The 27,581-nt window shown below is 58.9% G+C and overlaps 1 protein-coding gene and 1 long non-coding RNA gene across 2 annotated transcripts in view; one reads left to right on the top strand and one right to left on the bottom strand.

Moving 5' to 3' along the window:
* LOC131483243 (uncharacterized) overlaps positions 1 to 27,581 on the top strand; it is a 148,177-nt gene that overhangs the window by 91,477 nt on the left and 29,119 nt on the right. The gene's annotated exons all lie outside the window — the stretch shown is intronic.
* ELN (elastin) lies at positions 355 to 26,703 on the bottom strand. The gene is made up of 37 exons (XM_058680866.1): positions 26,515 to 26,703; positions 21,442 to 21,504; positions 20,607 to 20,636; positions 20,132 to 20,164; positions 18,378 to 18,407; positions 17,359 to 17,385; positions 16,921 to 17,013; positions 16,664 to 16,768; positions 16,511 to 16,579; positions 15,778 to 15,825; positions 15,086 to 15,157; positions 14,756 to 14,785; positions 14,193 to 14,264; positions 13,481 to 13,522; positions 13,274 to 13,333; positions 12,954 to 13,004; positions 11,467 to 11,607; positions 11,321 to 11,380; positions 10,963 to 11,106; positions 10,495 to 10,548; positions 9,984 to 10,118; positions 9,759 to 9,800; positions 9,347 to 9,433; positions 8,171 to 8,230; positions 7,158 to 7,283; positions 7,007 to 7,066; positions 6,410 to 6,514; positions 5,723 to 5,761; positions 4,296 to 4,400; positions 4,108 to 4,164; positions 3,820 to 3,897; positions 3,340 to 3,378; positions 3,170 to 3,220; positions 2,719 to 2,763; positions 2,301 to 2,330; positions 2,028 to 2,078; positions 355 to 1,401 (listed from the first exon to the last, which is right to left on the bottom strand). The coding sequence occupies exons 1-37, from the start codon at positions 26,597 to 26,599 to the stop codon at positions 1,358 to 1,360; spliced, it is 2,463 nt and encodes an 820-aa protein (XP_058536849.1). The 5' UTR covers positions 26,600 to 26,703; the 3' UTR covers positions 355 to 1,357.

The raw sequence follows: 27,581 nt of genomic DNA, 5'->3' as shown, positions 1-27,581 counted from the left end.
AGAGGTTCCTGTCTCCTGGCTTTGGATCTGCTCAGCTTTAGCCATGGCAGCCACTTGGGATAATGAACCAGTGGATGGAAGATCTCTGTAAAATCTGCCCTTCCAATAAATATAAATCTTAAAAAAAAATAAAAGCTTGCTCTTCCAGACTGGCATCGGAGTGATTAAAGTGAGCTTTTTATTGGGGATGCAATCTTCCCCCTCCCCCACCTCTCACCCTCCACCCACTACATCCTCCCCTCTTCCCATCGTAGATTAAAGAGAACAATATTTTTGCATGTGTGTGTGTGCAAGAAACCACAAAAATAAAGCCCAAAGAGGGTGTCACTGGCAATGAAACATCATCCCCAAATATCCAGGACAAAAAATAAAATATTTATTGATCTATCACAGCGAGACACCAAGAGAGGGTTGGGGTGGGGGCCGGGCATGCTGGGGAGTACAGTGGCTCGAGGGCAGGACCGGGCATACAGTACTGCGTGTGGGAGACCCAGCTCGGGGGATGGGGAACTCTCCTGCTGCCCCCACCGGCCGCACACACCCCCTGGGCTGGTGTAGGGGGCAGGTAGTTAGGGTGGAGGCAGGACACGGGCCACCAGGATGGCTTGGCCAGGGTGTGGGTGAGGGGTAGGGTTTGGGGGATGCCCAGCCAGCTAACAGCACTGGTCGCTCAACTTGGGGATGAGGATGAATGGATGGATGGATGGATGGTTCCAATGGAGCAAGGGAGCTGTTCCCCGGGGAAGAAGGCTCTTCTAAATTGAAGGCACCCTGGAAGTGGGGCTCAGCCATCGGTGGTGGGTGGGTAGGGGCCCCCGGGGGAAGGAGATAAGAACCGTGTGGCCGAATCCAGGTCTGAGGCTTAAGGTGCATGGGAACCAACTGGACCCGGTGGGCGGGGAGAGGTGGGACTGTCCCGGACGTGTCGGCACCATCTTCAGAGGAGCCCCTAGGGATGAGGGTCCTCTGGGGGGGCGGGGCAGCCCTTCCCTCCTCCCTCCTCCCAGAAAGATGAAGAAGCACCAGCGTGTACGTAGCACCATGTTCCCCTGGAGATGGAGACTGTGTAAAGATGTGTGTAGGGGGGAGCTCCTGGGTGGGAAGGGGCTGGCCTCTGAAGTCGGGGGATCGGGCCCTCCTGGTGTGGGGGTTGTGGGGTTTCCAGCTCTGTTGCTTTCCTTGCCCTGTGGGTTCCCAAGGCCGCCCTGGCCCTGGCCCTGCCCGGCCCCTCCCGGGGTGGGGAGGAGAAGAAGGTGGGGGTGGGGATGGACGGAGTGGGGTCACGGAAGGGTTTACATTCTCCACCAAGCAGTAGCACCAACGTTGATGAGGTCGCAAGTCAGGGGTCCCGGGAGGCTCACTTCCTCTTCCGGCCACAAGATTTCCCCAGGCAAGCCCCAGCTGTGAGTGGGAGAGGCAGCAGGTCATTGAGGGGGTGTGGGCCGTTAGGAGCCCTGCCTGCCTACTGTGACCAAGGGTGCCTTGAAAAGTCCACCTCTGACCCACCCTGCCTGCTGGACAGAAGACTGGGAATGGGGTACAGAGAGAAGGCGGGGTTGAGGAAGGACCAGGAGTGGACGCTGTTGCCGGAAGCCTTCTAGAGATTGGCACAGAGCAGCCCCAATCTTCCACCAGGAAACCACTAGTGAAGGGACGGCAGTGTCTTCGGGAGAAGGGTGGGCTCGTAAAGGGGAGGAGGCCTTAGATAAGTAAACTGAGGCCCAGAGAGAGGGCGAGGGGGCTAGCTCAAGCACTGAGCCAGAACCCAGGGGCCGGTGTGGCTCATTACCACCACCTAGTGGCAGCCAGTGGGAGCAGGATGGCAGGAGACAGGAGACCTGCTCTCTTAACTGCTGGAGGTGGAAGGATTAGGTGCAGGGGAGGGGGTACGGGGGCACCATCCAGCTGTCCTCAACATCTCAGCTCCCTCCCAGTCCCTGGGCTGGGGGACCGTGTCCCCTCTGCCTTCGTCTTTGTCCCCCACTCCTGGCCCCTGCCTCTCCCAGGGGCTGGGGGACTCTACTCACCTTGGTATCCCAGGGCCCCCAGGGCCCCTCCGTAAGGCTTGGGTGGCTTGCCTGTAGAGGGGAGGGGGACGGTCGTGGGTGGGGAGGGGGCCTGGCTTCTGGGTCCCAAGGCTGAACTCGCTGCTTCAAGTGTTTCCCTCAACCCAGGGCTCCATGCCGGACTAGCTCCTGTGGCTGTTCATCTAACAGGACTCTCTCCCCGCTCCCCAAGGAGGAAGCTCTAGGCCCTGCTGCTTGCAAACGGGTCCATCTAGGCCCGAGATGCACACTTACCACCAACTCCCAGGCCTCCAGCACCGCCAGCTGCAAGGTAAAGGGAATGGCTCTGAGCCTGCCCGCCTAGACATCAGCGGGCGTGGGGTGGGCGTGGGTTGTGAGGAAGGAAGGAAGGAAGTAGGGGAAGCCCAGCAAGCCCTCCAGGATAGCCTGGGTGCAGGCAGGGCAAGCGGGGCTTTTATTCAGAGCCCTTGTGTGACCTTGGGACAGTCTCTAGTCCTCCCGAGCCCCCTCCTTTCCCTGTCAGTCCCCTTTCCTGTGTGCCTGTGGGTCTTAGGAAAGCAGGGCATGGAAGGGAAAGCGTTGGGTCAGCTGGGTCATGGGGTCCACCCCTGGGTGCTGGCTTGGCCCTTTGGAGCAGAAGAGGAGGTGGTGGTGGGGTGGGGAGAAGAATGGGCAGTGGGCCAAGGCGTACCTGGAAAGATGGGAGACAATCCAAAGCCAGGCCGTGCAGCAACTCCTGCGGGGAGGCGAGGAGAGGGGTTGATGTGGGGCGGGACGAGTGCAAGGCCAGACAGACCACGGGAGCTTTCCCATCTGCTTGACCCTTGCTCTGCACAAGCCCGCAGCAGCCAGAGGCTGCACCAGATTGGAAGCCAGGAGCCAGTAACACCATCCGGGTCTCCCACACAGGTAAGCAGGGACTTGGTAGCTGCCACCTGCTACCACTCAGGGTTCATGCCAGCAAAGAAGCTCAAATCAGGAGCAGGGATGGGATTCGAACCCAGGTCCTGGTGTTCTGGAAGCCCACCTCCACCTCCCCCCATCAACCTTGGGTCTCCAGGAGCCTCTGACGCTGCAGGCCTGCAACTAGAGCCTCTAGGCCCCAGCAAAGCCAAGGACTGCAAGGCAGAGCCAGCCCTTACCTCCTGGGAATGGCCTGGCGGCTCCAAGGACACCCCCAATGCCAGCAGCACCTGGAAGGAGGGAAGATGGGGGCAGCGGGGTCAAGACAAAGCAGAGTGGGAGGGCCTGGTCTGCTACTCCTGGTTGTGGGGGTCACTGCAAGTCCGGGTGGGGATGTGGGCAGACTCACCATATTTGGCTGCCTTAGCAGCTGCGGCTGGGGACACACCTGTGGAGAGGGACACAGGCAGCGCTCAGGAATGTCCCCTCCCGCCCTCAGCCAGGCCCTGTCTTCTGCCTCCAGTCGCCTACGGAGCTGTCCTGCGCTTTCACCCACCCGTCTTCCTAAGGGGTCTCTAGGAAGGTCCTACTGTGTGTCTGCTCTCAGGTGCAGATGGGAACGAGCCTAGTGGGTGATTTAAATCAGGCACACGGGCATGGTGAATCCTCTATTCTGGACAAGGAACTCCCATCCACTTGCTGGATGGTCAGGTGGAGTTGGGTCCCTGACTGCTGCTTGCTCGAGCGCCCTCTAGAAGCTGGAGGGGACAGCTGCAGGAAGCTGTGTTAGGTTGAAGGCTGGTGGGAGGGGAAGGGGCTCGCTATGGCTCCATCTCATCTTTCTCACACAGTACCCAGTGTGGCTCACAGATCCCCTGGGCAACCTCACCTCCCAAACCTCCTGGGACAACTCCACCGACTCCGGCTCCAAGGCCACCAGCTCCCAGCCCGCCGGGTACCCCTAAGCCTGTGGAGAGAGTCCCATGAGTTAATCTTCACTGGCCGTGCAAGGGAACGGGTGTTTACCCCATGACCCAGGTGGGACCTGGGTGGATTCCTCTGGATTTCTGAGGGTGTCGAGGGGCCAGCAGGGGATCCCGGAGATGGTAAAGGGTCCCCCACCCAAGCTGGGCAGTCCCTCCCCCCCCAGCCCCCACATCCAGCATGCGGTACCCACCATACTGGGCGGCCTTGGCAGCAGCTTTGGCTGCGGCAGCTGCTGCGGCAGGCCCACCTATTGGGGACAAGCAACAGCTTAGTGGGGGTTCTTCACCTTCCCTGCCTCGCTCCAAAAGGGTTCAGTCCCCGCCTTACCCTGGCCCCACCCCCAGTCTACTCTAGGGTAGGGGTGGCACTCCAACGCACCTGCTACACCGCCTGGGACACCTGCTGCACCAAGGCCACCAGGTACGCCAAGAACACCAGGGACGCCGCCAGGGACACCGCCAGGAACGCCACCAGGAACACCACCTGCAGAACCAGGGTTAAAGGTCAGTCTCTTACTTGGAAGGAGGCATCCCTCTGACCTGAGGACAGAGGGCTAAGGCAGCACAGGTGATCAAAGCAGCAGCAGGAGACACACTAGGCCTGACCTCTGCCAGCTTCAAGGCCTTGCCTGAGGGCACAGCTGCTGCGTGCCCCCATGACCATGAACCTGACAGCCTACCCTCAGTGGGGTCACTCAAGGTTCTAAGGGCCCACGAAAAATGTATTTGAAAGGCAGAGTGACAGAGTGAACCAGAAGGAAAGAGAGAGAGAAAAAAAAATCTTCTGTTTCTTTAATTCAGTCCCCAGCTAATTCAGTCCAGACTCTGGCCAGGTCTCTCATGGGGATGCTAAGGACCAAGCACTTGAGCCATCACCTGCTACCCTCCCCCGCCCGGGATGCACATTAGCAGGAAGTTGGATGGGAAGAGGGGTGGGGATTTGAACCCGGGCACTCAGACATGGAATGGGAGAAACCCAAGCTGCATCTTTTGTAACTGTTGTACCAAAATACCACCCTCTGCTTTGCTGTTTAGCATATTTATGGTGCATGGCAAGGGGAGAAGGCAGGATTGTCCCAACTGTCATTTAACGGAGGAGGTTGGGGTCCAGCAGAGGGTAAGCAGAGGGTGTGAGGTCCAGCAGGCAGAAGCCAGCTCAGCAGTCGGCATGTTGTACCACACCATGGAGCTTCCCTGGCAGCCTCTGGTGACTCAGGTCTGGCCCAGCAGCCCAGCAAGGAAGCCGAGAGGGGGCCGGTGGATTCCTGGCGGCCAGAGGGGTAGGGGATGGGGAGGGCAGGGCGGGGGCTGAGGAAGCCGGGATTTTCCAAGGTGGAAACTGGCCCCAAGTGGACCAGGCAGGCTGCTTGGCCGATCCCTGGAATGTGGGGGCCGTAAATGGGCACAGAGCTGGCCAGGCTGGGCTGCTGGAGTGCCACGTAGAGACCAGCCACGTCCTGGGACTGGCGGGTCTATAGGCGGGCGGGCACACACAGCCAGACTGCTGGGAAGCAAGCCGTGGGGGAACTGGAAACACCCATGGCCAGGACACTGGGTTAGTCCCGGGCTCTGGCCAGGGTCATGGTGAGTAGGTAGAGGGTAATGGGTTTGGAGACTGTAAGGATGGTGTGTGTGTGTGGGGGGCACTCTTTGGGCTGCCACTGGGGTTGGAGGTGCTGTAGGCATTTGGTGGTCCCAGCAATGTCTTGTCAACACCTCTTTCCTGTCTTAACCAAGCCTGCTGGTGCCTTCAGGGGGTGAGGCAACGGGACCTCAGGTGGCCGGGGTTGGGGCAGGTGCACTTACCATATTTCGCTGCCTTAGCGGCGGCCAACGATCCAGGTACTGGGAAAACAGAAAAAGAAGGGAGGGGAGAGAGCAGCAGTTGAGCTCCGCGCCTTCGTGCCTTCAGGAGCAGGATGGAGGGGGGAGCTCTGCTGCCTCCTCCAAGAAGCCCTTCTGATTTCTCCGAACCCTGAAGCAGTGACTCCCCGACCCTGGAGGTGCCAGAGACAGTGTCCCCACTCCTTCTCCAGATCTCCCAGTTCCTTCTATTATGTTCCTAACCCCCAATGTCCCCTGGACACCCAGTGCAGCCTGCTTGTGGCTGGGCAGGGTCAGATGACCACAAGGTAAAGAGCTAGAAGTCTCAGAAGACCCCTGGCCAGAGAATTACTGCAGGCGTACTGGACCAGCGTACCCTAACCCTAGGGAGCCCACCTTTCTTCCCTGTGTGTCAGGTGGGCTTGGGCTGAGTTTGGAGCCAGTTACCCTTCCACTGAGGAGGCAGACACCCCAAAATCTGGCAGCTAGGTGTCCCCTGGCCTGCCTCTCCCCTCTGTAACCCAAGTTGTCTCTGCTCAGGAAGAAAGAACAGAGGATTCACTATGCACCCCCAAGTTGGTAAGGCGAAGGTGGGGGGCACAGGAGGAGGAGCAGAAGGGAGTCTCCTTCCTTTGAATTCTGGGGACAGTTTCTGCGCCTGTCCCTCACCTGCACCAGCCCCGAAACCAGGAACGCCAGCACCTGCCCCGAACCCAGGAACGCCAGCACCAGCACCAAATCCAGGAACACCTGCACCCAGCCCAGCAGCAGCCCCTACAAAGAGACAGGTGGTTGCAGTGGCATCTGCAGGCAGCAGAGGGGACCGCCACTCTTGTTCTGCAGAGGGGACTCAGGCCCCAAGAGAAGAGGTCCCTGCCTGCCCTTGGCTTTGCGCCCCCCTCACCCCTCCAGGCTTGATTATCTCACTCCGTTTTCTCCACTGGATCCCTACCCAGGCAGGCACTAGGGGGCCACCCACTGTGGACGCTGCCCAGGCACATCTCTTGCCCTTCCTCAGCTTCTGCAAGTATGCCACCTGCATGTGACATCCGAGTATGGGACCACTTGGCTAAGGCAGGATCCAGGATCCAAACCTGGGCTGGCTGTACCACAAGTGTACTTCTAGCTCCTCTACGTGCTGCCTTGCTGGGAGGAGAGGGGGACGCAGGTCAGTTGCAGGGCAGGGCTAAGAAGCTGTAAATCCATGGGGCCCCTTTCAGGATGGGGAGGAGGGAGGCTGGAGGGTGAGGGAGACAGGACACTCACGGTACTGAGCCTTGGCAGCCGCTTTGGCAGCTGATTTAGCCGCAGCTGGGGTTCCTGCTCCTGGGGAGGACAGGAAGAGGGGGTGACCCATGGCATCCACAAGGGACTTCTCAGGGGACCCCCCTCAAGCCTTCTCACCCCTGTGGCTCACCAGGAATTCCTCCCACGCCAACGCCAACGCCGGGGCTAATAGCAATGCCACCAGGAACACCACCCACGCCAGGAACAATGCCACCAGGAACACCACCAGGAACACCGCCGACCCCCGCGCCTACCCCTGCCAGAGCAAGAAGAGCCAGGTCCATAGGTAAGGCCCAGCCAGGGAGAGGGGAAGCTGACATATGTGCAGAGCACAGGGCTGGGAGTCAGGAGGATTGGGTGGGTCCAGACTGACTAAATAACCTTGAATCAGGCACTTGGCTTAGACAGGCTTCACTTCCTCCAGCCTAATCCAAGGCAGGGACGAGTTCAGAAGCTCTTAACTTCTGGAGGAACCAGGACCCTGTGGCCACTCCAGGGGGTAGGAGGCAGAGGCAGGGAGGAAAAGACGTTTTGCCAGGCAGTTGGGCATGGATTTAAATCCCTGCTCCACCATCCCTGAGCCATGTGGCTGTGGGCAGCCAATATAAGCTGTGGGGACCTCACTTTGCACATCTGTACAATGGGAATACTAGCCCCAGATTCCTAAGATAGTTGGGCACTGGAGTTTGGGGAGGGTGGCGGCTGGTGAGATTGCACTTGACACTGTCTTGCTGCCAGGCCCCTGAGGCCAAAGCTCATAGCCCAAGGTCTGAGCTACAGTTGGGGTTATGGGACAGGTTGTCTGAGAACTTGGTGTTTGGGCATCCACCTCTCATCCAGTTCCCTGGATGAAGCTGAGCCCAGGGAACTTTCTGAGGGTACAGGAAGTGTTATAGTTGCTGGTTTGGGAGCCCAGCAGCAGATCTGGAGGGGGCTGCCTCATTGGATGGAGTGTGGGGGGGCAGGGGCATTGGAAAGTGGAGTGTGGGCTCCTCAAGGCATCTCTTCATCTTGCAACTCCCATCACACCCCTAAAGGTGACCTGGAGCAGTCAGGAAGGCCATGGCCCAGAATGTGGCAGACCCCAGAGGTGGGGATGCAGGCAGCAGGAGCAGCTAGGGGTGGGGGCATGGAGTCACTTACCAAACTGGGCAGCCTTGGCAGCGGCTTTGGCAGCTGCAGCTGCTGCTGGGGTCGCAGCTCCTGGAAACGGGAGGACAGGGGATGGGGAAATGGCCCCAGGACCCCCTTCTGCTTCCTCTACCTCATCATGGAAAGCCCTTCCAGAACCCATTTTTAGGCAACCAGCCCCTCCCAGAAGTCCCTCTATGTGCTCATCCTGCACATGGGAGGCAAAGAAAGAAGTGTGTGGAGTCCCAACTTGGCACAGGTGCCCCTGGATTCCAGGCCCAGCTCAGAGGGACACCACCTGGCTCCTGGCGACTACCTGCTTGCCCTTCCTTGCACAGGTTGGATGTGCCTCTGACTAATCCTGTGAATTTCCAGCTCTGGGCTATGGCAGAAAGGAGGCAAAAGCTATGGTTGAAGGAGGGCAGGAACACATGTCTTAAACCCAGTCTGAAAGATCAGTGAACCACGGGCAGGGTTTGGTGTAGCAGCTGAAGATGCTGGTTGGGATGCATCCCACATAGGAGGGCCCAGGTTCAAGTCCCACCTCTGCTTCCTATCCCAGCTTCTAGCTAAGGTGTGCCCTGGAAAGGCAGCAGGTGATGGCTCAAGCATTTGGGTCCCTGCCACCCATGTGGGAGACCCAGGTTGATTTCTGGGGTCCTGGTTTGGGCTGGTCCAGCCCTGACTGTTGCAGGCATTTGAGGGGTAGGGAGTGAGCAAGCAAAAGAAAAGATCTCTCTCCTACCCTTTCTCTCTTTGCCTTTCAAATAACAACCCAATGAAAATGACTGAAGTGCTATCTTAGTTCAGGAAATGACTTTAAAGGGGGATTTTTTTTTTCCTTTCCAGGAAAAAGAAATGCCAAAGAAAAAACTTCTGATGAGAAAGTTTAAAGACATGCAAAGTCGTCTCTGACTGTCCTGGTCCCTTCATCTTGCTGGCCCTTTGGCCTCCAACAGGTGGAGCACCATCAAAGGGTGAGGGTTCCCTACTTTTCTCCTTTCCCTTGGGGAACAGGAGCTCCTCCAACCACAGGGTGGGGACCTTGGATTCAGGCTCCCAGCTACTCAAGCTAGGGAGGGCTTCTCCCAGGACGGGCAGCAGATGCCCCTCCACAAGACCCCCGCCTTCCCCATGCCTCCCATTTGCCGCTGACCACAGTCACATCCCATTGGGACCAGGGCTCACCTGGCAGCCCTGCAGCGCCTGGCACCCCTGGTACTACGCCTCCAACACCTGGCACCAGCCCTCCCAGGGCTCCGGCTCCTGCAGCACCTGGGGCAGCAGAGGGGGAAGAGGGAGGGAACTGTGTCCAGTGCTGTCCCTCCTGGTACCCACCTCTTGGGAGGGGGCGGTGTTAAGGGTGAGGGCAGGAAGAGCAGGGTTGGGGCAATAAGCAAAGTGCCAGTGACCCTACCCAGGGGCAACTGAATGGGCAGGAGAGCCAAGTGTGGTTTTGGGAGGTAGGAGATGGGAGGACCAGGGCCTAGTGATCTTGCCCAGGCTCCTGGAGCCCTGGGTGCCTGCAGTGGGGAGTCGCTAGGGGCTGGGGCTCCTAGGGGAGCAAGGTTTAGGGGATGGGCAGGGGTGAGGCACTCACCATACTTAGCAGCTTTGGCTGCAGCTGCGGCTTGGGCGGCTGCTGTTAAGGAACAAGGAAGATAAGGACCCTCAGAGACCCTGCTGAGAAGGGCCTATCATTCTCTCTACCCCCTGTAGACCCTGCTGGATGCCATCCACCCCCCCCCCCCCCCCCGCACCTCACAGTGGGGGGCAGGGATAGAAGAGGCCATCCCTCCCTCTCCCACGGGTTCCCCAGGCTCACGGGAAACAGCTCCAGGGACTCCAGGGACCCCAGGGACTCCAGGGACTCCAGGGACTCCAACGCCATAGCCAGGAAAGCCCCCGGCACCCACCCCGTAGGTGGGGATGCCTCCCACTCCGACACCGGCTCCGGCTCCTGGGAGGAAAGAGGGTGCCGTGGGAGGGACCTGAGTGAAGGAGACTGGGAGGGCACTTGGGTAAGAGGGGATGGTCTTTGGCAGGAAGGCAGGGGATGCTGGGACCCTGAGCAGGCTCCTCCAGGAATCCTTCCTGTCTTCTCTGGGCACATGGGAAAGCACTCCATGGTGGCTGTAGGGAGGGCTCACACCTGAGAGGGTTCTGGACAGGAAAAGGAGGGTCAGGGTTACTGTCCTCCCTAGGGATGCCATCCTGAAACTGTCTGTCACTGTCCTTGGGTCCAGCAGGTGCAAGTCCTAGCTCTGCCCTTGCCCTCTGGGGTTGGCAAGGAAAGGGCAGGACAGGGCAGGGCAGGACTTCTAGCTGGCACTTACCATATTTGGCTGCCTTAGCGGCTGCTTTAGCAGCTGCAGGTTGTGACACGGCCCCTGCAGAGACACAAGGGGGAGGATGTGGCACAAATATTCAGGGAGGACAGAGGCTCTGTCTCCCTCCGCCGACCCGACCCACCTGTCTGCCACTCTATCACCTTTCTCTTCATGGAGCCCACACAGAGTTGTCTACTTGTCCTGTCTCCACCCACCCTGACTCACTTCCGTGTCTGTCTGTCATCCCTAGCCCTCAATCTCCCCACCCAGCCATCTAACTCTGCCCATCAATGAACCCAGCTAGCTGCCCACTTACCCACCCATCTGCCCATCCATCCATCTATCTATCCATTTACTATGTACTGACACGCCAACCCACTTCCTCATCCGTCGGTTTGTTTGCTCATCCACCGACCTGACCATTCAGTTGTCCCTCTCTCTCTCTCATACACATATACACATTGCCCAGCTCACCTGGTACACCTGGTACACCTGGCACACCTGGCACACCTGGTACACCTGCAATGCCTGGGATCCCAGCCCCTGGAATTCCAGCCCCTGGGATCCCAGCACCTGGGACCTGACCTGGGCCACCAGGTACTAAGCCTCCAGCAGCTCCTGTAGAAGAAAAAAAGACTGTTCTCCTGGCCCACACCTGCCAGGCCCTCAAGTGACTCCAAGGCACTGAGAAGTTGGGGATGGGCAGGGTGGGGTGAGGTGGGGAGGCTCCAGAGGTGGACAAGGAGGAAGTCATGCCAGCCCCGTAGGTCTGGGCTCTTTCCAGGGCCATGCAAAGGGTAGGTTGGCCCCAACTCCCTGGGCTCACACTCACCGTACTTGGCTGCCTTCGCAGCTGCCTTAGCAGCAGCCGCAGCAGCGGGAGTCCCAACCCCTAGAAAGACAAGGCCAGTGGGTGAGGCCCTTGCCCTGTGGCTTCTCGGGGACATCCCGGCCCCGCCTGGCACCCACCCAAACTACCTGCAATGCCACCGATCCCAGGAATTGCACCAGGAACTCCGCCCACTCCTACTCCAGGAACTCCGCCCACTCCAACACCAGGAACGCCTCCAACACCGGGAACGCCTCCGACACCCGGGATGACTCCGGCTCCTGCAGCACCTGCAGCAGGTGACGCGGACGCTCAATGTGGCGTCCTCTGAGCGCCAGTCAGGAGGACTACTGGGCTGCTGGCGTTCTAGCCAGCACCAAGCCAACCTCGTCCGGAAAAGGAGTTCCAGGTGTCAGCAACTGGGGTGTGCTTGGGGAAGGCGCGCACACACTGCCCGCCCTCCTTCTCCCCAACCCCTGTTCTTCCTGGACTGGCCTCCCCCCGAGTGTCCGTTTCAACACGCTCATTAAGAGAGACTTGGATGTTTTCAGACAAATCCCGGTTCTAATCGCTGCCACATACTGAGAAACCGCAAGCTGGCTGCTTCCCGGGCCAGAGAGGCCCCTGAAGGAATGTTTGAGCCATCCTCTCCATGTTCCGAGGACTCTGCCAAGTTTGTAATCCAAGTGCCTGGCCGCCTGGCGCTGGCAGCCCCTAGCTGCCTGCTTTCTTGCTCCTGCATTCCTGTGGAGCCCCAGGGCCTGGAAGCCTGGGGCTGGGGGGAGGGGCAGGGAGTAGCACCAGCTTCAGGAAGGTCTCCCTTGCGGCTAGCTGACCCTTCCCCCACAGCTGGGTGGGGTTGCTGAGGGTGTCCACTCCACCCTCTGCACCCACAGACGTACTCTCCAAGGAATTGTGGGCTCCAGGCACAACTTCAACTTTTTATGGGACACATTAAATTGATACATCACTATTAAGTTTTTTTGTTTTTAAGTGCTCGTATATGTGCCACCTAAAATTATCTTTCTAACCGCTGTGGAATGTGTGCCTCCAAGGGTTCCACCCTTCTGTTCCAGTAGTAAGCCCTGTCTGTATTTGCAGCCTTGGGTCTAATGTTGCCGTCTTGGGGACAGCCCATGGAGGTGACTCCCTTCTCTAGAGAGCTCTCAAGCACCCTTGACCTTGGGGTGTGAGCTGGGAAGGGGCTAGAGAGACGGAAGGAAGATGGATGAAGGGAGGGAGGGGTGAGGAGGGGGACAGAGAGAGGAAGGATGGATGGGTGGATGGGGGAAGTAGGGAGGGAGGAAGGGAATGGATGTATGGATGGAGAGATGTATGGAGGGAGGGAGGTGAGAGAGAAGGTTGCCTGGCTGAATGACTGAGGGGGGGATAGAAACAGAAGAGAGAGGGGCTGATACAGGTGTGGAGGGATGGATGGATGGAAGGGAAGGCTGGCTAGCTGGATAACTGAGGAAGGGTAGAGAGAGGCGTAGAAAGGGGAGGATGGATACATGGGAGGGTGGATGGGTGATGGATGTTTGGAGGGAGGGCGTTGACAGAGCTGGGTAAACAAGGGTTGGTTGTCTCTGGGCAGTGAGGATGGGAAGGCTGGGAGCGAGGCATCCAGAATACTCACCATACTTAGCTGCTTTGGCTGCGGCTGCGGCTGCGGCCTGGGAACCAACTCCTGGGGGTGGGGGAAGAGAGAGGAGGCAGGGGAGAGACTCAGCTCATCCCAGATCCCACCTGTCCCAGTTCCAGGCAAACCACTCAGACATGCGTGAGCTGGTGGGCGGGGCTGAGGCTGACAGAGACATGCCCACCTGGTACCAGCTTTAGGCTCAGATCAGGGTCTGCATGTGGTTGGGTAGGGAGGGAGTAGGAGTTGACCTGCTTTCTGGAGGGACCAGATAACCTCGGGCATCTCTAAAGCCAGAGAAGGTGAGGTTTTCTTACCTGTGCCTGTCGGGTAGCCAGCCTTGCCCCCTGCGCCTGCCACTCCTCCGGGGCCATAACCTGCAAAACAGAGGTGCCCAGGATGGTCAGCATCTAGACTTGACTGCTGCTGCCCTCCCTCCCTGCCCACCACGCTATACCCCTAGACAGAGCGAAAATGGAAAATCTGGAAGCCTCCTCTCCCCCAGAACGGCTGCACTCACTCACCATAGGGAAGTTTTCCAGTGCTGTAGGGTAGTCCATAGCCACCTACATGCAGAAAGGACAGGGGACCTCAAGGGCTGCTCGATGGCCACCCCAGGCCTTGTGGGGTTTCCCCCACGGGGACTGAGTCAGAGACCCTCACCAAGGCCACAAGCACCTCACAGGAGAACACAGCCACCCCCTACACCTTCAGGCCACCCCATGGCCCCGGCGCTGAGTAGCTTTCTCCCGTCCCCTCCCCAGTTAGGCAGCACCAGGCTAAGCTGATTGAGGAAGCAAAAGTGGAGATGGCCGTGATGATGGATGTCCCGGGGGGTCTTTCCAGTGAAGTGTGTTTCTTATTAGCTGCACGAATGCCTGCCCAGCAGAGTTACGGATCTTTGTGGCCATGTACATGTGTGTGTATATATGTGTGCATATAATGTACACATATGCCTGCATGTACATGAGTGCATGCTTGCATGCATGTGCTCGCATGGACATGCTGTGTGCTTGCATGTGTGGATGTGTGCCTATAAGCATGTGTGTGTGTATGTGTGCTCGTGAGCCGCCCATCTGCAGGACAGACCTCCCCTGCTCTCTTATGTTGGTGACAAGCAGTCACTTCAATATGCAGGCTTCCTCATACCACCTCCAGTGACACCTGTACCCTCCTCAGCACCCCTCTGCCCCAGGATGGCCCCTCAGTGCCTCCTGAAGCCTCCTTCTGACTTACCTGGCAGTTTGGGGGCTTTGATAGGGTACCCCAGTGGGACTCCAGGTTGCTGGCCCCCAAAGGGTCCAACCCCTGAAGAAACCAAGAAAGCAAGCTTAGAGCCCCCCTCCTGCAACCTGCAGCGTACCCCCTCTTCTAAGCCCTCCACCTCTTCCTGCATACAGCTTCTGCTCTGACCAAATGGACTCCCCTAAACATCCGGCCTGGTGGACCTCCCAGGGTCTCTTTCAGTGGTCAGCTAAGCATACCCCAGTACATGGGCCACTTCTGCCAGGAAGCTGCAGGGTTTTCTCTGTCCTAGGAGGTGGGGGAGGTGGGAGTGACTGATAGGTTTTCTGGGTCATGTGGGCTGCTTCACATTTTGAGGGTGGAAGTGCTGATTGGGCAGGGAGCATAGGTCTGAAGTTTGGTGCTACTCGGTTTGGAAGCCAAGTCCAGGCCTGGAGCAGTGGGCTTGAGGGGAGCTGAGAGCTGGATGGGACCCAGGGGGCTCAGCCCCAGATAAGGGTTCCTGTCTGTTCCTCCTCCTCCTCCCCCCACCTAGGAGGGGCTGCCTGGCTCACCTGGGATTCCAGCAAAAGCTCCTCCTGCACCTGCAAAAAAAAAAAAAAAAAAAAAAAAAAAAGAGAGAGCTGATGTTTGGAGCTCAGGATGTGGCCTACGGTGGCAGGTGGCACACGGAGGGCCCGTGCTCTGGGGTTGCCTGGCTCTCACTGCCCTGACACGGGCTCTGGGACCTCTGGCCAGCAACTGCTCATGATGTCAAGGGGAGCCAAGCCCAGGGTGCAACGGGTGCACCGTTGTCACTGAAGGACCCCCAGCCCAGCAAATCCCGGCAGTCCACTCCTCTTTGATAGTGGGCTGTCCCAGCACAGCCAGCTGCATCTGGATACCTGGGGCCTTGGCCTTGACTCCGGTGCCCGTGGGAACTCCAGGGAGCACCCCAACTCCAGGGAAGCGAGTTCCTGGGGGGAGCAGAGAGAAGGGAGTCCATGATGAGGGCGTGAAGGTCTCCACTCCTGCCATGGGTCCCACAGCTGTCTTCCTTCAACACTGATCAAAGATGGGCAGGGCTCCTTTGGCGTGTCGCCCCCAACCTTCTAGCATTGGGGCTGGGCCAGAAAGTAAGGAGATGAGGCCTGAGTGTCGACAAATCCTGTGCAGCGGTCTGAATGTGGGCTTTTGGGGGAATTCAGAAGGTCATGAATTAGGTGGTGGGGGCATGTCCTGACTGCCCGGCAGGGTACCCTGCAGGGGTGAGGTGGGGGTGGGGAGGAGTGCACCCCAGTGACTCATAGCATTTAGGAAACAGCTGGCTGCACTGAGAACTTGTTCTGTCCTTGGGCCCCCACCTTGGGTTGGGCCCCCCCCAGGGTCAGGGCTTGGGTGGGGCTGGGGCAAGCATGACAGATGACCAGGACTTCATGTCCATGAGCCTGAGGCTTGGCCACGACCTGGGGCCTCTGGTGGCCTCTGCTTTGGGGAGGGCCAAGGGACATGACCCCAGGGAGGTTGACCAGGGATGCTTCCCCACTCCCACCCCGGGCCCCCCAAATTAAGCTCCTCTTTTTATTCTCACTCTCACCTGTACCTGGAAGTACACCACCGGGATATACACCTGGGAGCCCCACACCTGCAAGGAGGAAGAAGAGAAGGAGGAGGAGAGGCTGTGAACAGTGGCTCAGCCTCCGGGGACCCCTGCCTGGTCATTCCAGCCCTATTCTACCCCGGGAGCCCCTGTGCCCACTGGGGATTATTGGGGACAAAATGTGGGGTGGCCGCGGCTGGCTTCTGCCAAGCTCCCGAAGGCATCGGCTGGCCCTCTGGTGTTATGGATTTATCTTCATCTCCTGGAGCCTGTTTACATGGGGCTCAGCCAGCCCACCTCCAGCTAACAGCTTCCAGATGTCCCCTCCCGCTGTTGGGACTTGAAATCACTTCCTAAAGGGTTTGGGGTGGGCCAATGAGCTCCAGATGTGGGATCGGAAGATGCTGTGGTTAGCAGGGGGGCCGTCCACCCTGACGCTGCCTCTGTTTCCCCATCTATATCCCCCATAGCCTGACCCCACTCCCACCCTACCTGCGGGCCTGTCTCTGCCTGCTTCAAGATGCTGGGAGAAGGACCCAGAGAGGCCTGGTACCTTCTTGGCTTCATTTGACAGATACAAGCACCTGTTTTTTGGACCTGGCCATCTGCCCTGTCCTGCTGCAGCCCCAGGGGCATGTCCTTTTTCCCATTGCTCCAGGGCCACAGGAGGCTCTGGTCCTTCCTCTCTGCCCTCCCACCCCAAGAACTTCTGAGCACCCCCTGTACTGACCTGGCACTTTCCCTGGTTTCGCTCCAGCTCCAACTCCAACTCCGGCTCCGACCTGAGGCACCACCGCACCTGATAAGGAAGTGAAGTCATCAGAGCTGGCTCCAACCTGGGCTGGCAGCCTGCCCGCAGGACCGTCAGGGCTAGCCACCATACCTGTGGACACTCCTAAGCCACCGACGCCACCAACGCCACCAACGCCGCCAACGCCACCAATGCCGCCAACACCACCAAGCCCTCCAACACCGCCTAGCCCAGCACCTACAGAACCGCAAAAGTGGGAGGGATAAGGGATGGTGTGAGACACAGCGGGGATAAAGCATGGCCCTGGGCTGGCTACCAACCAGATGAGGTAGTTGGCTTTTTCCTCCCTGAGCCTTTAGGGAATGAATGCGCCAAGGAGTACCACTTACCGGCCTTGGCGGCCTTATAGGCTGCAGCCGCACCTGCTACTCCGCCGGGCACCAGGGCTCCTGGATAGGCACCTGCGGGGAAGGCCCCCAGCCCTGTGGAAGAAAACAGCAGGTGAAACACTGAGCTGTCACACCCTGGGAGGGTCTTAAGCCTCTGGACCACCCAGGAAGCATATTCTACACTCCCATGATGCTCTGGGTAGGGCTTGAGGGCTGGGTAGGACCACATTCAGGGCAATAGACCTCTAGCCCTACAGTAGCCCCTAAGGCCAGCTCCCTCGAGCCCTGGTCACTGCAGTGGGCGAGTCATGCCACATCAGTGTTCTGGGGCATAGCCTGTGTGGCCTGGCTTCTTGTCCCCTGACTGTTCTGCTGGACAAGACTTGGGCACTGGCTCCCACAGTGATATCCTGTAGAAGGGTCAATGTCAATACTAACCTGCTCCAGGGCCAACACCTCCGGGAACTGTGGGAGGAGACAAATGCAGGTCAGGAGAAGCAGGTGTGCGCCTCTTCCCTGCATGTGACGAGGTGGGACGGCAGCCAGGCTGGTCCCAAAGCCTTGGCTGCTCAGATCCACCCGTTTCCTGGGCACCTACGGGGTATCACTCCCTCACCAGCTCCGGGTCAGCCCTGCCTGCCCCCACTGCTTCCTGGCAGGTGTCTCCTGACTCAGTTCCATCGCCTGTGTCCATGTCTGGAAGCCCTGTCTGTCCCCCCACTCCCTACCACCCCCACCACCATCTGTCCTGCCTGCCCCAAAGTCCAGGCGTCTCTTGCTACAATGATGATAAGACTCATGGGTCCCTCTGGCCACATCTGGGCCCAATCATGTCTTCTCCCCACCCCTTTTTCCCATTCGACTCCCACCAGGAGGCATTCCATGGTGGCTGTGGCCTGGATGGATGAGAGACCAAGTTGAAATTCACAACCACACCAGGTTGGTTTCCAGTTAGATGATAATTTCTCTTGCAAATGCCAGGGTCCTGAGTCCCAGAATTCATTCTCTCTCTGTCTCTCTCCTGGCCCTGAACATCGAGTGTCCTGGGCACTTCCAGGCGGTGGCTGGGCATGGTCCCCTCCTACTTCTGTGGCTTTGGCTATAAGTGCGGTTGGGGGGGGGGGGGCGGGGGCTCTAACTCCAGGCTTAGGCTTTCCTGGCTCTGTCGGCGGCTTCTCCCAAGCCTGTTTCCCGGAGTTCCGAGTGCAGGCAGGGGACACAGTGAAGCCCTTTCCTGTTCACAGAGGGACAGGGGAGAGAGGACACAGACCACATGGGAAGAGGAAGGAAGGAGGCTGGGCCAGGCCTTAGTGGGTAGGGGAGAAGGAGAAGGTGACAGCCACTCTGGGGTCTTCTGCCTTGGGTCACATTCCCTCCCATTCTGGTGGTCCTGCTCCCAGCACAGCCCCGTTCTCTGCTGGCTGTAGCTGTGCCTGTTCCACTTCCCCTCAACTCACCTGCTCCAAATGCTCCGAGGGCACCAGCACCTGGCAAAGGAAGAGAGAACAGCAGGCATTGAGTACCCCAGTTCTGAGTACCAAGTTCTGGGTTCCCATCTTGCTGCTGTCAGTCTTGTTCCTTGGGAAGCAGTGGCTGATATCACCCCAGTCTGTGTCCTAGTTTTCCGGCAAGCAGGGGGCCTGGGAGCAGAAAGCGCCTAGTGCATGCCACCTGCCAGGACTCAGTGGATGCCCGCCGGCTCCTTCTTGCCCTGGCTCACGCCCCTCTCCTCTCCTCTTGCAGGGCAGCTGGCCTCCAGCTGGCACTGTGCAGGGTTTGGTGGGGGGAGTGCCCGTTGCCCAGTCCCCTGCTGAGAGCTGAGGCAGGGTGGGGCTGGCCTGGGGCACCCTTGTGTGCAAGAGCAGCTGCCAGGCCACCCACCCACTATCACCACTACCGAGGGATTAATTGTTCCCAAGCACGACACTTGCTGCCTGTGCCCCCATTCCGTCCCGCCCTGGGGTCAGACCTGCAGCCCGGATATGAGTGGGTGGGTAGGTGGGGGGCACCCCGCTAAGGCCTGAGGCTTAAAGATGACCTATGCAAGGTCACAGAAGCTTTGCAGAGGCTGGGGGAAGATATTCATTGATTCTTGGTCTATTCCTTCTGCTGAGTTGGAAGTTCTTTCTGAAGTCTAATTTGAATCTTTCACTAGGAAAAGCATCGGGCCTACTATCAGAGTTTGGGTTAGGAACCCCAAGCCTGTAGGAAGGGCAGCAATGAGCCATGAACCTGGCCTTTGCCCATGCACCCAGCTCCTGGCCTGCCCCCATTGGCCTCAGCCCCGGGGTTTCACAACCTAGAAGGGCTTTCATCGCAGGGGTAAGGGGGTGGGGTGGGGTGGGTGGACTCTGGATCTTGTGGATTCATTTGCACTTGGATCATCGGCCACCAGGATTTCGTAAGAGCTGTTGGACATGCAACACACGTCCCGGCCCTTGGGGCCTGGAAGCCAGGGTTTGGGAGGTGGCGTCAAGGCCACATGTGGATCGGGTCATGCAGGAGATGCTATTTTCCCCACCTGCTCCTTGTCTAGCAGGGCCCCGTCCTCCCCTGGGGCCCACTCCCTGCCTTCCCGGGGGTGCTTCTGCTTGCAGCTCAGCGTGGGGTAGGCATGGGGTGGGATCCCTGGTGGTAGACCCCAGCACCATGGGGCGAGGCCCACATCGATCCAGCTATACCTCCTTACCAGCAAGCACCCTGGACTGGACACAGCTCGGAGGGGACTGGGGCCAAGGGGCAGTGCTCAGTCTGGGCTTGGGGCTGGGTGAAGGTCAGGGCTCCCTGGAAGCAGTGCTGAAGAAAAGGCTTTGATGAATGTCAAGGTCAGGGCTGTCTGAGGGTGGATGGGTAGAGTTTGAGGTCTGAACCCCTCCAACTCCTTCACCCGTGTGTCATTTTATAAGCTTAAGGGCTGGGAGACTGTCACTCCTCATTTCCATCTCTACACCAGGGCTTTTTGTCAGGTCCCCACGTATGTGCCATAGGATGCTTGCCATAGGACAGAGGGCATTGGAACTGACCCCTTTCCCCGCCTATGCCAGCCCCTCCTTATGTGGGCTTCTGCTTCCTGGTGGCTGTCCCTGGCCACGCCTTCCTCCCTGCTCCTGCTGCCTGGGGTTCCCTGGCTGTGCTCCCAGCTCTGCTCTGTAGACCCCATCTTCCTTGGGAGTCCTCCCCGGTCAGGCCTTCTTCCCTGTCTGGCTCTTACCTGTCTTGGGTGGCTTGCCTCCAGGCCCCAGCGCTGCAGAGGAAAGAGATGATGGTAAACAGGGAGTCACAGCCTGCCGGCTCTCTTCCACTGGGTAGACCCGTGAGTGTTGTGGTGGTGGTGGGGGTCCCACATCCCAAGGCCCACCCACTAGAGCTGCCAGGGAGTTCTGCGAGCTCTGCCTCTGTTCTGGAGGGGTGGGTGGGGGGTTGTACCTGCTGAGCCCCGATTTCCCAGCCTCAGAGGGAAGCAAGGCTCTATGTGTCCCCCCACCTGGCTCAGAGAACTGTGAGGGGAGGCAAGTGCCCATGGGCACCTCAGTCCTCAATCTCGTTTCTTTCCATTGGGATACTCAGTGTGCAGTGAGCCTTGCCCCTTACAAGGTGGGGAGGGTTTTGGGCTTCTCAGGTCTGAGGATGTGGGTGGGCTACAGGGGAGACACTCAAACTCCGTGGAGTTTGGTCTCTGAACTCACCTCCTCCTCCCAGGCCTCCGACACCAGCTCCTGTGTTACAGAGAGAACTGTCAGTAAGTACCCTGGCAGCAAACCTGCCCTTCCACTCATAATCCCATCATCGCTGCCTTAGCAACGTGCCCTCGAGTAAGCCCTGAGTAAGTCCAGGAGCTTCCGTAGTTCTAACCGTCTTCCTGGGTCCACAGCCCTGCCTGCACACTGTGGAGTATGGGTGAGGGTGGCAGAATCTTCCCATCGGTTCTGAATAGCCAAATACTAAGTCTGACTGATTTTTTTAAATTGACTTACAAATATTAGGCTTTATTTTTTCTACAAAACAAAACAAAGACCTCCCTCTCTCTCCCCTCCCCTCCCCCTCCCCACCTCCACCCCTTTGCCATAGCCCAGACACTTTCTTCTCCCTACTGGCCTACAGGGGGTCTCTCTCTGCACCTGTGCTCTGTTTTCTTAACAAACACTGTATGGCCTGACAGCACAAGGTGCCTAGCATCCCATGGAGAACTTGTCTGCACCCACTCTCTGTGCATTGGGTTTCTAGTTTGAAAGGTAAATACATATTTGTTTTGCAAGCAACCCTCCCACGGGCCTTGGGGCCAACTGTCCTTTTTCTCTTCTTTTGTCTCCTGGCTTTGGACGGGTCCAGCCCTGGCAATTGCAGTCACTTGGAGAGTGAACCAGTGGATGGAAGATCTCTCTCAGTAATTCTGCCTTTCAGATAAAATAAATATTTTAAAGAAAGGCAGTGTGGCGGGAGGAGTGGATGGGCAGGTCCTCAGTGGTGTTTTCTGCAGTGATGCGAACACAGTCCTGACTTGGGGAACCTCAGCTATGTTACCTGGATAGAAGACTCCTCCGGGCACCGCACCAGGGATCCCTCCGGGGATAGCTCCTGGCACCCCTGGAAGGAAAATAGAACAAGTTCTCCATCAGGCAGTCCTCCAGCGGGTGCTGGCCATGGTGGCTGTTGGCCAAAGTGGCTGTTTTCCCAATGCGACCCCGTGAGCAGTGGGACGGGTGAGAATTTAGTCTCCTAATCCTAACACCTGCTAAATCAGGCTGAGAGGGGGTAGGGGGCGTGACGGGGCCTGGATTGGAACCTCTGAGTCTGGTGGGATGGGGAGGGGAGTGGGGAAGGTCCTGTTTCAGTTTAGGTGTGAGAACCCGGCTGTGAACGGCAGGAGCAGGTCCCACAGAGCAGGGAGGGCAGGCTGGGTTGCAAGAGCATGCGTGGTAAGGAAACGCAGCTGGGGCCAGCAGAGCAGTCCTTCCCACACTGCTTGCTAGGAGCCGTGAGGTCAGCGCCCTTGCTGCTGCAGGGTGGGGTGCTGGCCGTCTGGCCCCCCCTCCCTTGCCTCCCCTCCCCCCCGCCAGCTGTCTTGGGAGGTGCTGTGCAGGGGGGTGGCCCCAGCTGGGGGACAGCCATGAATGAGCAAAGTGAATAATTTCCTAAGTCACTGGCCAAGGTCACGGGACGTCCTGGCCAAGGTCATGAGTTCAGCTTTCTGCACCAAGGGAGCTTTCCCTGGGGGAGGGGAGGAATGCCAGCCATGCTGGTCCCAGACTCAGGCCAGCTTGCGCCGTTGTCATGGCGACAGACGAGGCCCTGCATCCCGACCTTGAGGCGGCACCTCCCTTGTCCAGAATCCGTGGCTCTGCCGACCAGCTCGGGCCTGCCGAGGAGGAGGAGGCATGCGTGTGTGTGTGTGTGTGTGTGTGTGTGTGTGTGTTGGGGGGGTGCGGTTGCGTGTGTGCCCTGGCTGCGGAGCGTTGGAGCAGCCGTGTTGGACAGCTGTGCTCGGTGCCCAGGGAGGCCTGGCAGCCAAATGGCCAGCCTCCCTAGCCTGACGACACTGCCCGGTTAGGCCTAGCCACAGGACTGGGGTATGACCAGGCTGTCATGGCCTCACCGGTGCCAAAGTCTCGGCGCCACCCCCTTCTCTGACCTTCCCCAGGGAGCTCAGTCCCAGGCCAGCCGTGTGCTAGCAATCTGGATGAGGTTTGGGGCTCCGGGCGGTGGCTCTGTCATCAGCTGCCAAGTTCACACAGGGCCTGCCTGGAGCGACTGCAGCCTGGGGCCAGAGCCCTGTCTAGCTGTCTGCAGTTCTCTCCTCCCTCCCTCCCTCCCTCTCTCTCTCTCTCTCCTTCTCCCCCCCCCTGTGTCTCTCTCACTCTCCCTTGAGGGCTCCCCCTGAAGCCCCTTCCTCCTTTTCCAGCTGCAGAGTCAAGGGAGAACACAGTGGCAGGTGCTAGGAGAGCAGAGCGGAGGAGACCCCTCTGATTTTCTGAGCCCAGCTTTGCCACCTGTGTGACCTTGGGAATGCCGTTTGGTTTCTGTTTGTTCCCACATCATTGCAGGGTTTGATGTATACAGTAGGTGCTCGATAGATGCTGGGGGGTGGTAAAGGAGAGGAGAGGTAGGGAGCTCGCCTGTGGAACTAGATCTGAGCTGCTCCATCCTCATCTGCCCTTGGTGGGGGGTCTTCTTGCTTCCCTCCCATAACCCCCTGTGGCTAGGCCACCCTGCACCCCCACTTTCCAGAGACGCACGTTTCTCCATCACTGAAGTCCCAACAGGGCCTCAGCCATGACAGTACTGCAAATGGGGGCAGAAATGGTTGCAGGTCAGACTATCCCCCTCCTCCCCCCATCCCAGGTCTCTCTTCTTTCAGGCTCCAGCCATGTCTGCTGCCTGCAGTTAAATGCCCTGGCCTCTTGGTTCAGCTGGCCAGCCCAGTGCAGCCCAGCTGAACGCAAACTCCCAGCTCTCTCAGCCTGTGCTGCTCAGCTGGCCCAGGGCAGTTGGCCTGAAACTCTCCCTTGTCTTGTTTTATGTGGGTTTGGCTTGTTCCACCAACACCAGCAGCAGCACCAGCACTGGCCTGGGGTGGAGCTGGTCTCTGGTCTCTTTACATCTTTTAGTCTCCATCCTCAGCTCTCAGCAAGCCTCCCTCCCGCTCCTGCTCTCAAACCACTCTAGCCACAGGCGAGGAGCGACCTTGCAGGGTTCTGCTCCACCTGCTCCTTTTGCATGTGCTGGGAGTCCCACCTGTCAGCCAACGACAACCCCCAAATAAGTAAAAATGCCCGCTGGGAGGCTCCCCCGAGTTTCTTGTAGGGGGAGGGGAGACTTGTTGGCTTTCTTGATGGCTTTTATTATTTGGGCCAACCCCTCCTGACAGACAAAACATGGAGTGAGTAACCCCAGGGAGAATTAAACTTTGGAAATGTCTGCTCATTGCCCAGGATCCAGCAACCCCAGTTAGCAAACTCTGAATAAGAGAATACAGATTTTTTTTTTTTTCAAAAAAGCATTCCCACGGTCCTCTGATTTGATGCATTTTTGGCAGGCATGACATTGCTGGAACCTTCCACCGGCCCTGGGAGGTACATGAGGGGAGGGCAGGGCGGGGCAGGGGGGTGGTGGAGGGAAGGGGCGTTGTTCTTAGTTTTGTAGCCAGAGATACTGAGGGCCAAGGAGATGAAGGGTTTGGTTCTGGAACCTGCGGCTCAGCCCAGCCACATGCAGGTTCCCTCTGGCCCCAAGGGGCTGTGGATCTGGGAGAAGCCTGTTTGGGAACCAGCTGCCAGCCAGAGGGAAAAGGAGAGAGGAGACAGGAGTAATGTCAGCCTTAGCAGAGGCTCTCTCTCCCCTCCTCCACCCATCGCCCATTCCCTCCTCCCACCTTGCTCCGGCCACAGGACAGGGACCAGTGTGGCCAAGCAGATAAGACCGCATGCAGCCGGATGGACGTTGCTGCATGGAGATGCCTGCCAGGGGTTTTTCAAAAACAGCGCATCCTGGCATGAAGGACATTGCGTGGCTCTGTCTGTTCCCATAAGGGGGAGAGTTGGGGGGGGTGTGCTTGTTTGCTTTCCTGCCAGATGCATTGAGGGGTGGAGATGGGAGGGGTTCAGACCCTAAACTAGCACTTGTTGGATTCCCAATCACCAAGGAGTTAAAAAAAAAAAAGCAAGAAGAAAACAAAACTAAACTACAGGGCAGGTCTCCTCAGGGGTGGGCCGTGGCCAGTGGCGGTGAGGTGGGGGAGGGCATTAGGCAGTGTTGTCTTAGGTAGCTCCTACCGAGGGGCATCTAGGCTGTTGCTTTACTGCTGACCCGGGGTGTGGTGGGGAGCAGAGAGAAGGCTACCTGTTCTAATATCTCTTGCTGTTGAAGCAGCTGTCTGCGTCACTCCACTTCACAACCTCTCCCACCCCGCCCCAGCCTTGGACCTGAAAGCTTGCCCACTCGTGTGACACCCACGTCATTGAGCAGAGGGGTGGGGAGGAGGAGCTGGACTGTTTCAGGACAGCTGGCAGGGGGAGGAGAGGGTGAGTGACGCAGGTGCCTGCAACACCCAGGCCTCATGGGACAGGGGTCTCTAATGCACAGACCCCAGGGGACTCTGTCGAGTCAGTAGCCCCTGTCCTTGGAACCTAATTTCTCCAGCCATATGGGGCAGGTGGCACTGGGTATATGAAGAACACTGCCCATGTCCCCGAGGGACCCAGCCGACTCAGCCCCAGGCCTGTCCGTTCCCTCCCAACCTGTTGCCCCAGCACCCTGAAGCCCTCTACCTTTCTTCCAGGGCAGACGGCTGGCAGACCCTAACCCCAGGCTGCCTCAGTTTCCTCACTTGCCAAGTGCAGCTAATCCTGCTGAGCCGTGGGGCTCCCGTGATCCTTCACGGCTGGAAGTACCAGCTGGCGAAGAGGCTGGGCAGGTGTCTGGGGGTCCTCCTTGGCTGGGGTGGGGGAGTGGCTGTTTGTGCCCTCGTCCTTTGGTCCCACCCAGGTCCAGGAGTTGGAGCCCGCACAGGAAGCTCCAGCTCCTTGCAGCTGGACCAGCTGGTTGGTGTCACTAAAAACAGCTGTTGCTCCCGGCCAGCCCTCTGGCGTGGGTCCTGCAGCCCTCCCTGCGCCCCCTGACTGGAGGGCTGGTGTTGTAGCAGGGAGGACCCCTGGCAGGGGGACCAGACTCTACCCAGGCCACCTTGAGGGATGGCTCTAGATTCAGTGCCTCCCTGCCAGATTTACCTAATGGCAGTCCCATGGTGCTGGTGGGATGTCCTGAAACTTTGCAAGCAGTGGTACCAGGACACAGTCCGTCCAGACGGGTTCAACCATGCCCGGAGGTTCCATGGCAGCCCCCATCATTGGCAGCATTCAGGACCCCTTCGGAGGCAGCTGCCCTGCCCTGCGGCTATTCTATCTCCCACGCAGGTGGAATGAACAGCGCTGGGACTAGCTCCCTCCTGTCTGCATGGCTGTCCATGGCAGATTCTCCCAACTATCCCTCCCCAAGGCATGCACACATCCACCTGCCTCGCAATGACAGTTGTCCCCACCTGCAGCCAGCCCATCAGCCACATCCTTCCTGAACTGTGACATATCCAAGTGTGTCATCTACACACATATACACGCAGGGGCTGTGGCAGCTGCTTTCCAACCTGCCATCCATCATAAACTTCACCCTGACCTTCCCCAGCCTGGCATCCAGGGGACAAGGAACCAGCTAAGGGCACACAATTCACGGCAGCTGAAGGGTCTCTCACAGCCAGCTCCCCTGCCCCCGGGGTCAGGGTGGGGGGTCCACAGGTGTGCAAACAGCTGGTGTCTGCAGACCCTGGTCCCTCCGTGGGAAGGGCGTCTGGACAGAGCAAGGGTCCCTCTTTCTGAGTGGCATGGGGTGGCGCCAGCCTGAGTATTTATGTCTCTGACAGGTTCTTGGTCAGCATAGCTCGCTCCCACAGGAAGGCAGTTCCCAGGGACCCAGGGGCAGCGGGGTGCCTGGGGTTGCCACTAAGGGTGACAATCCTAGCCAGAGCGGGAAGGGTGCGCTCTGCAGGGGCTGTGATGGACCCCGGACAAGGATGGATGGTGCGTTCCTCCCCAGGGGGTACCTTACCTCCAGGCTGCGAGGGGTGGAGAAGCGAGAGTAGGAAGAACAGGAGCGTGGGCCTTGGGGCCGCTGCCGCCGTCAGACCCGCCATCTCGGGGAGAAATGCCCCGGTCTGCTCTCCACGCCTCGTTTTATCCCCAAAGCGTAATTGCTGCCTGGTCGGCTGTGAGGGAAGGAGGGAGGGAGGGAGGGAGGGAGGGAGGGAGGGAGGGCGGGAGGGCGGCAGGAGGGGGAGGCTAGGGGGAGGGGGCCACGGGGAGGGGGCAATTATGAAAGGCCCGGCTTGCGAGCCTCCTGGGCTGGGTCTGCCTGGGATTTGGGCTTTTTCCCTCCCCCCCACCCATGCACACACACACACACACACACACACACACTTTCCCCATCTCTCTCCCTCTATGCCTGTTCTTGCTGCTGGCCCCATTCCCGCTAGAAAGTGCGAGGGGGCCTCTGCCAGGACAGCCTTCGGGACAGGAAGCAGGAGGGAGGGCCGGCAGCCTCGGCCAAAAAATCCAGCCCCAGCCAAGGCCCGAGTGGCCAGGCCCCCGCCCCTCCGGCTGGGCCCCAGGCCCAGCATGGGGACACGGGCCAGCTGTCCCGGGCCTCAGCCCCCAACCCAGTCCTCTTGACTCCCCAACAATTCCCCCATCACCAATCCCACCCCCCTAGCCCTGGCCCCTGGACCAGGTCTGGCCAGAGGCAGACAGGGCGGGGGAGACGCTGGGCAAGGTCTGGGGTTTGGTGCCAATGTCTGCAGAGGTCAAGGGGCTAGAGGCAAAATGTTCTGGAAGGTGGGATGGGGTTGGGGCCCCTAGAGGGTGGTCGGGGGCCTGTGGGGATGGGAGACTGTTGATCTACTCTGGGGCTTTTCCATTCTGCACATGATGAGAGCAGAGCCTTCTGCCTGAAGCTGCGGAGAAGGGCTTGGCCAGGTTTTGAGTCATTGGCAATGCAGACCAGGGGTGCAGCTCGCAAATGAAGGCCGTGTGGGGACCCCAACACACTGGGCTGCATTCTGCATGGACCATGTCTGCCCAAATCAGGGACTGTGCAGGTTGCTCTGACTGTAGCCCAAG

This window comes from Ochotona princeps, chromosome 24 (assembly GCF_030435755.1).
Source record: "Ochotona princeps isolate mOchPri1 chromosome 24, mOchPri1.hap1, whole genome shotgun sequence".
Taxonomy (NCBI): Eukaryota; Metazoa; Chordata; class Mammalia; order Lagomorpha; family Ochotonidae; genus Ochotona; species Ochotona princeps.
Note: the sequence above shows the minus strand (reverse complement) of the source record. Positions and strands in the feature narration are given on the sequence as shown.

Bases quoted from the DNA above. Each gene is read 5' to 3' on its own strand.
- ELN (XM_058680866.1), bottom strand. From the start codon at position 26,599: ATGGCGGGTCTGACGGCGGCAGCGGCCCCAAGGCCCACGCTCCTGTTC. The intron at 15,158-15,777 runs GTGAGAGTGAGA...TGCTCCCCCCAG, and splicing joins TGGTGTACTTCCAGGTACAG to GAACTCGCTTCCCTGGAGTT. The intron at 10,119-10,494 runs GTAAGTGCCAGC...CTTTCCTCCCAG, and splicing joins CGCTAAGGCAGCCAAATATG to GAGCCGGAGCCGGTGTCGGA.